This window comes from Typopeltis vanoorti, chromosome 11 (assembly GCF_054136105.1).
Source record: "Typopeltis vanoorti isolate ZY-2024b chromosome 11, IOZ_Tvanoo_1.0, whole genome shotgun sequence".
NCBI classification, from domain to species: Eukaryota; Metazoa; Arthropoda; class Arachnida; order Uropygi; family Thelyphonidae; genus Typopeltis; species Typopeltis vanoorti.
Genome location: NC_143559.1, coordinates 1773884 through 1789456, shown reverse-complemented (window position 1 = coordinate 1789456; position 15573 = coordinate 1773884). Strand labels below are relative to the sequence as shown.

Genomic DNA, 15573 nt, shown 5'->3' with positions numbered 1-15573 from the left:
TGGTTATTTTACAGAGATAGTAAATAGTTAAACCCATCACATTTCCCAAACTTTAAAAAAAAAACACGTTTGGTGTAGAAAAAAAAGACAGATGTGATAGCTAATAATGTAATTATCTTTGGAAATGAATAAAGTACAAATGAATTAAATAGTGACAATATCTGTAGATGTCTTGAACAGACCAGTATATTTGATCATCGTTTCAAATTAAAGTGCAACTGTTAGCATTTGGTGATTAGAAAATTTTCTAATGCTATCTATTGACCTTGTTTGAGTTATCTGTAAACATTTCGTTCACATGCTCAAACCCCATACTGATAATCTCTAATAGAATAATGGTGTCATCATAAGAACACACCGTGCAAAACATCAAAAGGGAGTATACATTGTACACTTATGTAAACATATCATATGGTCTAAAGTTTTAAATGATTGGAAATTGGTAACATGAAAATTAAACTAATTATAAAATACAGAGTATTACTGAGCTAATATTCATTTGAAATAATAAGAAATAACTATTTATTTGTTGTGATGGCAAAAAACAAAGTTTCTAAAAGAAAACACAAAACAAGGTTGAGAGTTCAAAACCTTGTTTGTCTCATATCCGTTACTTAACTTGCTAATGCTAAAAAAAAAATAAATATATAAAATAAATTTCAGTTACAGAAATAGATTAAGAGCACAAGGAATCGAAGGTAAAATTAATAGTCAGAGAAGGACAATCAGTTATTTATTTATTTATTTATTTTTTGCTCAGTTATTCTGATTAGAATTATACGTATTGGTTTAAAAAAATAAAATGTAAGCATTAATTACTACAGTAACAATTACCCATGGGAACGAAGTCTTCCAACCTAAACACACGATTTCTCACCTAGGTACAACAAATTGCGACCGGATATGAGACATATCTACAGTGTTGAGAAAAGAAATTCATATACAATTTATTTATTTATTAATTTTGTTCAGTTATTCTGTTGGAATATGTAGGGCAATCACAGGATGTCACATGTATGGACAAAAATTGCGAAAGGAAATGAGTCAGGTTAAGATAATACATGAAATATCTACAATTGGGGAAAATAAATTCACACACACATTTATTTATTTATTTTACTAATTTATTCTGGTTATAATATGTAGTTAACTGAATTTTAAAAGTAAAATAGAAAAACATCCAATCATTTGAAAAAAGAAAAAAAAAAAGAACCATATCAAAAAAATTCCACATTGAAAGATGCGAAATTACCGATCGCTGGCGGATATTAGTCAGGAGAAGACAGCTTACACTCACCACTGTGGGAATAAAAACATAGTATGACCCCAGTGTGAAGGAATTAATGGACTAGTAAATGGACAGAAAATCTAAGGGAACAAAAGTCAAATATCTTTTCAGGTTATTTACAGAAATTTCCTTTTTTCAAGCTTGTGTGTTTTGTGCTGTGGTGTGGATATATGCTTTAATTCAACTACTTTTGGAATATCTATTCGCATTAAGAGGAATCATTCTGGAAAGGCTATAAGTAAATTTAAATTATCATTAGAATTTCTAGACTATATACAAAAGTTCTCGGTAAGCAACGAAACTCCAGAAGTGTGTGGGGAAAAAAAAAAAGAAACATAGCCATGAGTGAAGGAACAACGAAATGCCCCAGTAACCTATAATGAAAAAAGGGTCAACTGCATTTCAGATCTTGTGTTTGTGTGTTTTGTGCTGTGTTTAAAATCAGCAATTTGGAATATTCAGAAAACCTCGATAGTTCCAAGATGTCCCATTCTGGAAAGAAATGTAAGTAATATCTGTGAAATAAATGTGCAAACTTAAAAGAACAAACAGTGTCATTGATATGTTATGCATATTTAAGTAAGATCACTTTTGAAATCACAGTAAATTCGCACAGGATTTGTTTATTTATTTATTTATTTATTGAAATTTAAGATCTTAATTTTAGACAAATCAAAATATTCTGATGAATTATGAATAAAATATGAATTAGAATTAGAATATGAATATATAATAAAATATGTATAAACTATGGGGGAAAAAGTGTGTGTTTGAGGGACACCAGTATATAATTAAATTATTCAGAAAAACCTAAACGCTGCCGCCACTAGACTCTACTATACTTCTCAGTCTTTTAACAGGAAAGAAATACCCCAAACTGTATTGGAAAATTAGTATTGCCATCTATAGACAACCAAACCCAAAACGTGAAGACAATGATGGATGTTTTTGTCCTTGGGAATTTCCAAGATATCTTAGTTCAAAAACATCGCCCACAATTCCATAGGCAAAGCAAAACAACACCTGATATCACAGAGGCATATGTTCCCCAGAAATTTCCAAACACATAACGTCCCGATTCCTTCTCAAAACATCACCCACAATGCTTTACGCGAACCGACACACCACGTGATGTCTCTGACAGAAGGGGGGCCCCCAGCGAAATTCCAAACATTCCAAACTTTATCTTATCACTACCCATCACCCATAATGCCATACGCAAATCATTTACCTATCTACATCTCAAAACAACACACATCCAGGACACTGACGTCGCTTCCCCCTTTCACCATACCCCTATTTGGTTCATAGTCTACAACCAATCACAACACGAATCCTTATCCACTAATATATCTTCCTTTTCCATTCAAAACAATAACGTCACTTATTGACAACTAACAAATTACGTCACTTATTTATAACTAACAAATTACATCACTTATCTACATCTGATAACAACACACATCGACGACGCGATTCCATATCTTATCTTTTATCTTGATCTTGTTCAAAGTGCCCCACCAATCACGACACGATTCCTTTTTTCCAACCATCACCCACAATTCATACGAGAACAAAACAAACAACGTGACGTCACACACACAGATGTTTCCCCTAAAAATTCCAAACATTCCAAACTCATGACGTTACACACACAATGTAACCATCATATGAACAACCAATCACGTCACGATTCCTTATCTTATCTTGATCTTGATCTTGTCAGAAGTGACCACCCTACTACTCACATTAAAAAAATAAATAACCGGTAAAACATAGAGGAAATAATTGTAAACATCACGCAAAGTTAGTGTATATTCAACGTTGAAACGTTGAAGTCTGCGCATTCAAAACTGTTCTCTCGTTGGCTTCATTCTTGCGCGTATGCATACGTATAATATCTCGGGAACGCCAGTATTTGATTGTAGCACAATGACTGCTACAATCAAATACTGTCGGAAAGTTGTAACTCAGGTTGTTGTTGAGATATAGGGGGTTCAGAGAATGATTTCTTTTGATTCTATTATCTTTCTTTCTAATTCATCGTGGCAACGGAAAATGTTATTAGACTTGTCCCATAGGACTGTATGGCTAAGGTTTTCTTCATTACAATCGGCCGAGACCAGAACATGACTAGACAAAGCACTGGCTCGCGTTCTCATGTATCTGACGTCTCTCGTATGTTCTTCAATGCGTAACTCGATCGATTTCTCTGTTTGGCCAAAGTATGGTATATCACAGTTGCACCAAATCTGGTAAACACCGGGATATTTAAGGTTGTGATGTCTAGGTTTCGGACGGCTCACTAAGGAGCAGATTTTCGGAAGAGGAGTAAATAAAGTTCTTATGTTGTATTTCCTAAGGACCTTGGCCAATTTGGGTGAGACAGAGCTTATGAATGGTATAGAAATATTATTTTTCACCCTACTGGTCTCTTCATTATTGCGAGCTGGTGGATTAAATAGGAATTTGTCAATTGTTTTTTGCGAATAACCATTTAGTTGAAAAGTAGACCTGAGAAAATTGAGTTCTTTGTTAGGTTCTATCTCATCATCAAGAAGAGAGTGAGCACGATATCCTAGTGTAGAAATGATTCCAAGCTTTCGAGGAGGGTAATGATGGGATTGACCGTGGAGATATCTGTTGGTGTGGGTAGCTTTTCTGTAAATCGAGATTTTTAAAACATTAAAACGGAACGGGCTAGAAGGATTTACCATAGAGCAAAGTTAGATCTTCTCGCCAAGAGGATATTTGATACTAAACGCAATCTGGCTTTTTTATTTAATAAAAAAAAAACCACGTAATCTCAAAATATTGAACAATCTCTAGATAGTGACAGTTGGAATCTTCTCAAAGTGAGAAGTGAATCTCAAGCCGCCAGAATTCAAAATGACAATAAACTGAAACTTATTAGAAAATTCGAAGCCCTTAAACAAATACAAAGAAATTCAACTTCTTCGAAACTACACACCTCCATCCCAACAAAGTTGTTATTAACAAATCAAGTTATAATCTTTCCGATGCAGAGAAAAGTGTCCTCAGTAAAGGTCTAAATTTTGTTTTATCTTCCAGATCTATTCCTAAAGAATTATTACTTACAAAGATCGAAAAGCTACCTCCTTTCTTCCTACCCAAGAGGCAAGCCTACTCCGCATTGAATCCATTTTCATCATGAATAACGCCAAACCCCATACAGACAATATCTCTTCATCGGGACGACAGGCTATTAAGAATTTACAAAACAACAAAAATGTAATTATTCTTCCCGCGGATAAATACAACGCCATAACATTGATGAATATCATAACAAGATGATGGAATTGTTACGGAGTGACACCTGCTCGATCCTTAAGAGAGAGATCCCACCCGTGAACTCCACAACCGGGCTAACAATCTACTGAGATCTACCTCTGAACTACTAGAAACACACGTTTCTCTTCGTTCTCTCCATCCGTTTATTCCATGATTATATGGACTACCTAAAATTCATAAGGAAAATACCCTACTTCGACCTATCGTAGAAGGAATTGATTCTCCAACATATAACCTTTCAAAATATCTAGCTAAATCTCTCAAATGTTTTTCCTGTAAATCATCGTATAAAATCCGGTAAATCATCGGTGTATAAAAGATATTATTATTAAGGAAGATGAAATCATGGCTAGTTTTGATATAGTCTCCTTATTTACCAATGTTCCTACGGACGAAGTTCTTATACTACTCAAAGATAAATTATCTAAACAGGTCATGGCCTTACTTACTCATTGTATCCACTCAGGATACTTTAAGTTTCAGGACACCATCTATAAACAAAATTATGACCTTGCAATGGGTAATCCGCTGTACTTGCGAACATCTATTTAGAAGATCTGGAAATTAAAGCCATCTGTTCTTATCCTTTAAAACCAAGAATTTGGAAAAGATATATTGATGACATTTTCCTGATTTGGAGCCATGGCCGTGAATCTCTCCTGAACTTCCTAGAACATCTAAATAATCACCACCGAACTTAACATTTACGACTGAGTTTGAAACTGGTTCTCTTCCTTTATTGGACATCAAACTGACCCGTTCCTCTGAGAAATTAAAAATCTAGATTTACAGAAAAGCTACCCACACCAAGAGATATCTCCACGGTCAATCCCATCATTATCCTCCTCAAAAGTTTGGAATCATTTCTACACTAGGATATCGTGCTCGCTCTCTTCGTGATGATGAGATAGAACTTAACAAAGAACTCAATTTTCTCAGGTCTACTTTTCAACTAAATGGTTATTCACAAAAAAAAAAAAAAAAAATTCACAAATTCTATTAAATCCACCCGCTCGCAATAATGAAGAGACCAGTAGGGTGAAAAATAATATTTCTATACCATTCATAAGCTCTGTCTCACCCAAATTGGCCAAGGTTCTTAGGAAATACAACATAAGAACTTTATTTATTCCTCTTCCGAAAATCCGCTCCTTAGTGAATCGTCCGAAACATAGACATCACAACCTTAAATATCCCGGTGTTTATCAGATTTGGTGCAACTGTGATATACCATACTTTCATCAAACAGAGAAATCGATCGAGTTACGCATTGAAGAACATCAGAGAGACGTCAGTTACAGGAGAACGCGAGCCAGTGCTTTGTTCAAGTCATAGGACTGTATGGCTAAGGTTTTCTTCATTACAATCGGCTGTTCTCGGCCGATCGTAATGAAGAAAACCTTAGCCATACAGTCCTGTGGGACAAGTCTAATAACATTTTCCGTTGCCACGATGAATTAGAAAGAAAGATAATAGAATCAAAAGAAATCATTCTGAACCCCCTACATCTCAACAACAACCTGAGTTACAACCTTTCAGACAGTCATTGTGCTACGATCAAATGCTGGCGTTCGCGAGATATTATACGTATGCATACGCCCAACAATGAAGCCAACGAGAGAACAGTTTTGAATGCGCAGACTTCAACGTTTCAACGTTGAATATATATACACTAACTTTGCGTGATGTTTACAATTATTTTCTCTATGTTTTACTGGTTATTTATTCTTTGTGCACCTGAAGAAGGCTGATACAAGCTGGAAGTAGTTGTGCTATTAAATTTTGTTTTCATTTTTCTCAGTTTCTAGTCATTCAATTTTTTTTTAAAATGTATATGAACCTAGTAAATGAAACTCCCCCCCCCCCCACACACAGATATATATATATATATATATGTGTGTGTGTGGATATATATATATATATATACACACACAGGTACATACATACATATAGATTATATATCAACTCCACACATGACAGGTCGCAAAACCTGTAATACATCAGTACTATGTGAGTACATGATCAAGAAAGAGGGGGAGAGAGAGAGAGAGAGAGAGAGAGAGTGACCTGTTACTTGGGCACCTGGTTTGATTAGGATTGTTGCAAAGAACAGTGATCAAGTGGACAAAATAAAAGAGGCGGGAGAGAAGTTCGATAAGTTTGAAACGATATTATATACTGTTTTATATACCGATCATATCAGTATGTGGTCGTGTTTTTACAGTTTTAGAAGAATAGTAGCATTTGGACAGTACCTACATGCAGAAGGTAGTATAGATACAGAACCTCCGCAAAGTAATTGGACTGAGTTATCTGCTAAGCAAGCCATCCTCGTCCAGATGACATTCAAGCATTGTTATCGAGGTTTGTGATACGCCATCCCAAGTGGAAAAAAGATATAATTTTTTAAGGATATTTAGGATTTATATATCGTTATAGGTCGTATAGGTGAGAAGACTACTTTTGGCAGAAGGTGTCTTCCATTCAATTTTTTTGAGTACAGTTAAGACATATATCGTGTTTCTTCTAGGAAAGACTAATGTGTATGTGAGCATAAGAAGGGAAACCCGATCCTCGCTGCAGATATGAGTCTTATCAAAATTAAGCGTAAATGACTAGGGTCGTTCTTGTCTTTCTTACGAGAAATAATACAAGATCAAATTTTAAAAAGGTTACTTCAGGTTCACTACATTGCATGAACACTGGAGAATGGCGAGGAGATTGATTTTTAAGACATTGGTTCTAGAAGATCTTGAAGCTCTGATCATTTAAGCACTTTCAGCTTTTTCCAAGTGAAGAAAGAAATCGAGCTTACTCTTACCGACATAATGTTAGCGGGAAGAGTGTGAGCAAAAGTACAGTACTAGTTATTCTGGAAGAAATCTGAAGAGAGGAAACCATGTTTATGACACGCAGTGAACAAGCAAAGAGGAAACTGCCCTAATCGCAAAGGTTTGATGACAGCCAATAAGATGATAAGTGGGTAAAGAGCTGCTTGTGCTATCAAATGCTCCTGGAAATATCAAGAGGAAGTGCACGATTTTCTTCATGCCAAAGCTTTCCATGTTTAAAGGTGGTAAGGATGACTAGGAGATGTGCTGTGGAGGAATCCATATTAGTGTTCGCTAATTAATTGGCGAGTCCTTGAAGAGAATTGCCTGTTTATTTTCTCCATTGTTTGCGACAGACGAGAGGTGAGAGAGGATAGTTTGATGGCTGACTCTTTCCCTTTGTAAAGAAGAGTTAGAAGAGGGGAAGCCATCTTGAGTTATCAACATCAAAGTCTCAGAGAAAGATGGATTCGTTGTTTTCGTAATTAGACGATAGGAAATCGATTTTCACTTGTGGTGAGTTGTTAGAATTTGGAGGGAAAATGATCGGTTTGGTATTCTCATTAAATTCTGAGGAACGGGCGTATGGATGTGCAAAAAGTACATATTTTTTATGGAAGGACTGATGTAAAGTGTAGTTTAGCTAGTTGGAGTGAACATTTAATGTTTAGATTCTGTGAGAAGTGGCGCTGCATCATCTATGATTGTTTTAAGGCCATAGTTTTGAAGTGCAATTTTTGTTATTTTTGCAACTTTTAGTTGTACTTGTGTGAGTTTTTATGATTTTTGTTTATTTTGTGTGCGTTTTTTATTCGCAATGCTGGTGTATTTTTTTAATATTGTCCTTTATGGTTTGTGATATTAAGAAAGTTAATAACATGGCATGAAATGTGGGGGAACGAAAGACCTCGTGATCATGTATCTTATCTCGCACACCTCTTCAATTAAAGACTTCCGCGAATATCCGTGTCACTCAGATCCGAACCCACAGTCTATTAGCTGTAAAGCGAAGACACTACCTATTTGGCTGTCTAGGCTGGGTCATAGTTAAATGATGAATTAATATGTTTCAGTATGTATTATTAGTGCTTCAGTTTAATTACTAACCAGAATTTCAAACAAGTCTAATTCATTTCGAATTAGACACGAAGGAACATTTTACCTTTACAGAGCTGATCTAAACTTTTATCGTTTAGCGAATTATATGTATAAAGATTAATAATACGGATTTCAGTATATTTTTTCTTTTCTTTCTTCGTGACGCGGGCCATTCTCTGTAGAGAGCGCTTTTGCATAATTCCTGAATGTTCATCTTTCTGTTACCTTTTCCTTCTAGTACTAATCTGTCGGAAGATATATTCAATAAACACACTTCGTGTATTTGTGTGCATTACTAAATGATTGGCTAAATCCAAACTTTTATCCACATGGTATGATATACACAAAATTGAAATTTTGCAGATGTAGTTTTTTGGTGTGCATCTGACAAAAAAAAAAAAAAAAGTTAGGTAACCCACATTTAATTTTTTAATTTTCCAAAAAGCGAGTTTTCTACCTCGAAAACAGTTCAAAAGGGCTTGATAGGACTTCTGCTATATAGAATAAAGGGGAAAAAAAAAGATGAAGAAAATTTCGGCGTACATACACTGCCGCGTTTGAAAATTTTGAAATTCTGTTTTTTGAAAAGTCTACGGAATCTCGAATAAGATATTTCTTTTACTCTTTTAAAAGGAATGTTACAAAATTTTTGGATCACAACGTGATGCGCAAAAGTGCACTCCGTGCTTTGAGTATGCAGTCTAGAGTTCTCATTCTTTCCTAAGTTTTTTTAGATCTTATTTAACTTTAAGCCTTAATTACTTACTTCATTTTCAGGTATTTCACGCTCGTCGTTAAACGGTTATCGTGCAAATAAATTACCGTGAACTAAAATGTGATTCCTCTTATCAAAAAGTAACTTTCCCCCCTATGTAGTATAACACTTGTGTATAACACACACACAGAGAGAGAGAAAGAGAGAGAGAGAGAGAGAGAGAGAGAGAGAGAGAGAGAGAGAGAGAGAGAGAGAGAGAGAGAGAGAGAGCACTTTTGTTGCATTTGTATCAATACTTATCTGTAATCTTTGTTTTTATCAATTTATTTAATTCTTTAATCTCTCTTTCTCTCTCTCTCTCTTTCTCACTATCTCACATAAAAGCAGCACAAATTTGATTTACTTTAAAAAATCTAGACAAATCCGAATCCTTACCAGATTTAACTGAACAGTGAATGTGGGATCGTGACTCGTAGTACACCCAGTCGAAACCCGCCTCCACCGCCAGTCTGGCTAACATTCCGTACTTTGATCTGTCTCTGTCGCTGGTCGTGATGTCCACCGCCCTCCCTTCATAATGCAATGAATCGGCAGCATGGTGACCTTCTTCATCCCAACCTTCTGTAACCCTGAGTTTAACCCCCGGCCACTGGTTCATCACGGAGATGGCAAGAGTGTTCAGCTTTTCTTTGCACCTCTGAAACAGACAAAATACAGAAGAGAAAAAAGTATTATTACTTTGCATCATAGACTGTCAGAAAGATTGGAAAAAAAAAAAAACATAAGTGAGAGTGATTAGAATGATGGATCAGGAATTCAGCGTTGTTACTGATATTATGGCAGAAAGAAGAATGTTTACCGCCAACTTGAGACCTGTTTGTTGCTGAAGCAAGAATTATGAATATATCAAGTTTCTTAAATGTGTTCCGAAATGCAGTTTAATTCACTTCTTCCCACGGTGGTCGTCTTTAAAAAAAAAGTAAAAATTTTGCCAGGTGACTGGAGAAGTATGGCTTGTCTGTTTTCTTAGTTAAGAGAGGATAACTTTATGCCTTTGCAACTCTTTCAATCGTCCTTACCTAATTTTAATAATGAAAACAAAAGCTGTATTATTCGTCTTCTGAATTCTATATGAAATTTCATATTTGAATTAGTAATTCAAGATATGCTTAAAGTAATACTGCCGTCAAGGGTCAAATAAAATATTCCTTAAAGTAAACTGCTTTGCCTTCAAGTACACATTTTTTTTTAATTTCTTCTAAGGTCTGTTGTTTCCAACATGATGAGCATATTTAATTTGTAACAACAATTTGTAAAAATTCTGGCAAAGAAAGCGAGCAGCATTTTTGATGTCTGATTACGGTTACTTAGTGTTAACATAGTAGGATCTTAGGACACGACGTGAGTGGGATATTTCTGCCAATCGCAAGTTTTTATTAATTTTTTTGTATGTTTTCCAGAATGAGAGATTGAAGTTTCCAGAAGAAGCCGTTTTGAAATTTCAAATTCGGTGAAAACGTGTAGAAAACATTCCTCGTATAGTTGCTGCGGTTCCAATCCGTTTCATTTTAACTGAAGGGTACGTACCATTCGTTGGAATATGTGCTAATAAGAGGTTCGCTTTTATTTATTTATTTATTTATTTATTTATTTATTTATTTATTTATTTATTTATTTATTTATTTATTTTACAAAATATGATTATGAGTAATATGTATCTGTGCGGTCCGCGCGGTTAGCCTAGTGGCTTTGCGCTTCGCATCCAGATGACTGCGGAAGGAGTGTCCCAGGTTCGATTCTCGTCAGAGACGTGAGGATCTTCCTCAGTTATAGCCAAGTTAGCCGGTCTTGGGCCCGGGCAGTAGGGTTTTTTCCCGCTGCTACAGTCAAAAATATATCCCCCCCCCCCAGCGACAGGTCGGTTGAGAGTTGTACTAACAAGAAGTCGCATCTAAGTAACACTTAGATGCGACATAGGAAGCGGGAATAGCGCGTAGTGAAAGATGAAGTAATACGTATTTAAGCATGCCTATGTATGAAAAAAAAAGTCACTCTTTGTGAGTTGTGCGAATTAGTCTCATGCTGAAATATTCGTTCTGACAAAACAGAATTTTATTAAATTATAATTTTGACGTTTTGCCAAGGTGTGTGGTCTGGGATTTCTTAATTTTGTGTGTGTGTGTGTAAGTATTCTAAAACTATATTTCAAAAGTTAATTAATTAAATAAATAAATACATAAATAAATAAATAAAATAAAATAATTAAATGAATGAATTAAATAAAACAGATTTACGCATTTGCGAAACTGCATAAAAAATCGAAGCTTCAAAAACTTGCTGTGACTTTTGAAACATTTGCCGGATTTTTACAAAATTACCGCCACTTAGTCGAATTGCATAATTGAAGTTTACCTGTATTTGTCGGCATATAAGACGCACCTGTTTCTCAGGGCCATTTTTTGAGGAAAACAATGATTTTATTGAAAACACACACACACACACACACACACACACACACACACACACACACACACACACACACACACACACACACACACACACACACACACACACACACACACACATTTTTGAAAATAATTATAACATCATACAGTGATTGAAAACAACTTTAGAGAATTTTGGTGTAAAACAATTATGTATGAAGGAAAAAATGTGGAATTAGAATAACGATTTTAAACTTCATCCTCATCTTCAGAGCTAGACAAATTATCTTCTGAAATCTCTTCCGTATTAGAAACAGTCATTGCTTTCTTCGAATAATAAATCATCTTTAATTTTTTTTGTGACCACAAGTTTTAACAACAATACTGTTTGCACCTTTGACATCTATTGTCTTGTTTTGAAGGCACATCAAATGTCATAGGGACCTCACCCGTATTTCCTATTTGCAAGTTCAAAGTTCCCTTGTTTCGTAGCATTCGTGACGTACTTATGAAAGTCAATAACTTTGTTTTCATATTCGTGCGGCATCTTTTGTGATATTTTTGTTTTCGTTCGCACACGTAGGTTATTTCTTTTCACAAACCAACAGCGCCAAGATGTTGAACCTGCGAATTCAGCGATACCTCTGTTTGTTCACATTCGTTTGGATTGGTGAATTGAAATCGTTTTTGTGGATTCTGAAATATCGGATTTTCTGTTGTCTAATACCCACATTTTTAATTCTTCCTCAAGTTCTGGTCATTTTACAATTCCATTACGGAGATTATTTTTATTACGTTTAGTCGCTTCAAGTCCTGTTCTTATTTTCTCCAAATATCGTATCATTTTTTTCGGCTGCCCAAAATACCGTGCTGCTGCTCTATTTGCCATTTTTCTTTGCATATGCAGTGACGTCAAGTTTGACAGCATTATTATAGCGATGTGTATATTGCTTTTGATCCATGGGTCAATAATAAAAATAATCATAAACACTACACTAGAATATCACAAATTCTATTGCACTCGAAAGACCGTTGGACGCGTGGCTTGTCAGTTGTCGTTGTGAAACTGCGTGTAAACAACTGGCGAGCGCCGTGCGTTGTTCACAATATGGAACGCATCCGTTGTCTGCTTTAATTAGTTATAGTTATCTGTATTTTAAATTTCTTACATATTTAACTCGAAATTACGTATGACAAAAGGGCGAGATTAGAAGCATAAAATAACAAATTTTGACCGATCAAAATTCTAACTGAAATTTCAACCTGCAGCTATAAGACGCACCCCAGTTTTGAGTCAAATTTTTAGGGGGGAAAAAAGTACGTCATATGCCAGCGAATATTTTGAATAACGTGAACCTGCCACAGACATCATCATAATTCTCTCTAAAACAACCGAAATATCGATGACTGAAAATTCAACTGAACGATTTTAAATTATTTTATGTTTCAAAATACGAACAATTCCAAGAGGTACTAACTTCAAATGTATATTTACACAAGCTAAGGGATTTTATTTGCTTCCAGGTTGTTGGATGAAAATAATAATAATAATGATAATAATAATGATAATAAATTCCATTAAATTTGCATTTTTATAAGCAAAATGATAGTACTCTTTTTTATTGGCAGAATGATTGGAAATAGTTCCAATAGCTCTGAACAAATGCTTCAAGCAATTACACAAGAGGGCCTTCTAAAAGCAAGAGGAAACAAATCTGATTACTAAAAGGAACAGCAAAACAACCAAATAAAAAAAAATAATAAACCCTTGAATGGCCAATTTCATCGATATACTGAGGACAAAATTGACGTGAACAAGACGTGCCAATTGGTACAATATGGATATATATAAAAAAAGGATTTATTCTAGCAGCTCAAGAACAGGCATTACAAACTTATGCAATCAAAGCAAAAATTTTGAACATCAACAATAACAGCAAATGCAGATTATGTAATCAGAATGATGAGACTGTAGAACATCTAATCATTGTCTGCAGCAAGATAGTTCAAACTGACTATAAATACCGCCATGTAATTCATTGGCATGTATGCAAAAAATATAGCATTCCTACTTCTGATAACTGGTTGCAGCACAAAATAGAGACAGTATTGGAATACGAAACAGCAAAAATTATTTGGGACTTTAGAATACAAACTGATGGGCATTTGGAACACAATAGACCTGACATGACAATTATCGAACATCGACAGGTTTGGATTATTGATAATCGCAGTAACAGTGATAGCAACATTAACAACAAAGAACTGGAAAAATCACTAAATATCGAGATCTGGCAATCGAAGTTGGAAGGCTTAAACACACCAAAGTCATTCCAATAATTATCGGTGCACTTGGTGCAATTTCAAAGAAGCTATCCAACTATTTATAGCAATTAAACATCAACGAAATGACCCCATATGTCATATGATCTACAAACAAAAAAATCATTACTTGGAACAGTCCATATTTTACGATACTACCTGACAGACTATTCTTAGATACTTGGGCAGAATCTGAATTGTTCAGCATCAAATTGTTGTTTAAGTGATATCGTCTTTTGACTGTGTATCAATTATGTGAATCAAGTAATAATAATAAATTCCATTAAATTTGCATTTTTGTAAGCGAAATGATAGTACTCTTTTTTTTATTGACAAAAAATTATTGGAAATAGTTCCTTCCTGGCTCGAAGACATTTAAATAGATGCTGTTATTTAATAAAATTAAATAAAGGGGAAGAGACCTTTTTCCGCTTCAAAGTGAATCCGATTGTTGCAACAACAGAGAACGATTGATCCATATTTATGCGAAATACCAGGTTTTATTAAATTCTCTATAGGAACATTGCCGAACATCATGTGTGGGGATGAGCGGGAAAAACTAATAGATACTACCGCATTTTGCGAGAGAAACACGGGTCGAACTTTATAAGTCGTACACTAACTTTTTGACACTGTCGTTGGATTTTACTTCTGCAGTACTACCGTTCGAAAGACATGTCTTGAATACTCTATCTGTCGGGTTACGCTTGTCCTACTGTCAGTATGAACCGCTAGTTCCCTTCACTCAAATCCATTGAATATCGGGTCCAGTTAATCACTCAACGGCAGCAGTTCTACTGAATCCCACATATATTGTATGTGCCTTTAATTGGCGTTTGACAAGTAGTTAGACCGGTATGTTTAAGTATTTTGGAGTTCTTGTTATTTATAATGACCTAGTCTATTTCTTTCTAATCTAACAAGGATTTCACAGAAATGCTTAGCACTGGTTCAGAATTACTTTTCCATCGGTTTTAGCTTCCTGCGAAAGCCTTGGGGCGGTAATATACAATAGGTGTGAACATATTACTGCTAGGGCGAGGCATGAGATGAGAACAATTACAGTATCCTCTTTGGTTTCAAGCATCTGATTTTACCTGTTCACGCTCTGCTGTTATCTTTACTGGCGTATGCTAGATACGCAATTGCCGTCGGTCATTGCACAGCATCGTTATTTATTGGGATGACTTCTCGTCGTTACTCGGTGCTTCCCAAGAGGAGGTACTCATTCTCATCTTGATATACGACCGGTGGGTTTTCAGGGTTACCAACGAACGTAATAGGTTCCGGTAGTGAGACATTGAGCTAGCCGATTGTTTACTGCAGCGAATAGAAAGTAAGGCTGGGCATCATTTCGGTTCACTGAGCTGCACAGCACTCGTTAGCGTCCAGTGGCAGAAAGCGAGAGAGATAGTAATGGTTTGTCAACTGCCAGAAGTCTTGTTCTTTATATGTTCTCAATGAGCATCGTTCTACTTTATTCTGGATAGTTGGAAAGGGCAACTGTTAAATCAATGCCAGCAGACTAGAGTAATGGGTAGATAATCCACAAATGTGTTGAGA

General features: G+C 35.4%; 1 protein-coding gene across 1 annotated transcript in view; it reads right to left on the bottom strand.

Annotated features, from left to right (window-relative positions):
- LOC150101267 (sonic hedgehog protein-like) overlaps positions 1 to 15573 on the bottom strand; it is a 164975-nt gene that overhangs the window by 55811 nt on the left and 93591 nt on the right. Inside the window, exon 2 of the mRNA XM_090400337.1 lies at positions 9680 to 9941. Within this exon, the coding sequence (XP_090256463.1) occupies positions 9680 to 9941 (262 nt within the window). The remainder of the gene's footprint in view (positions 1 to 9679; positions 9942 to 15573) is intronic.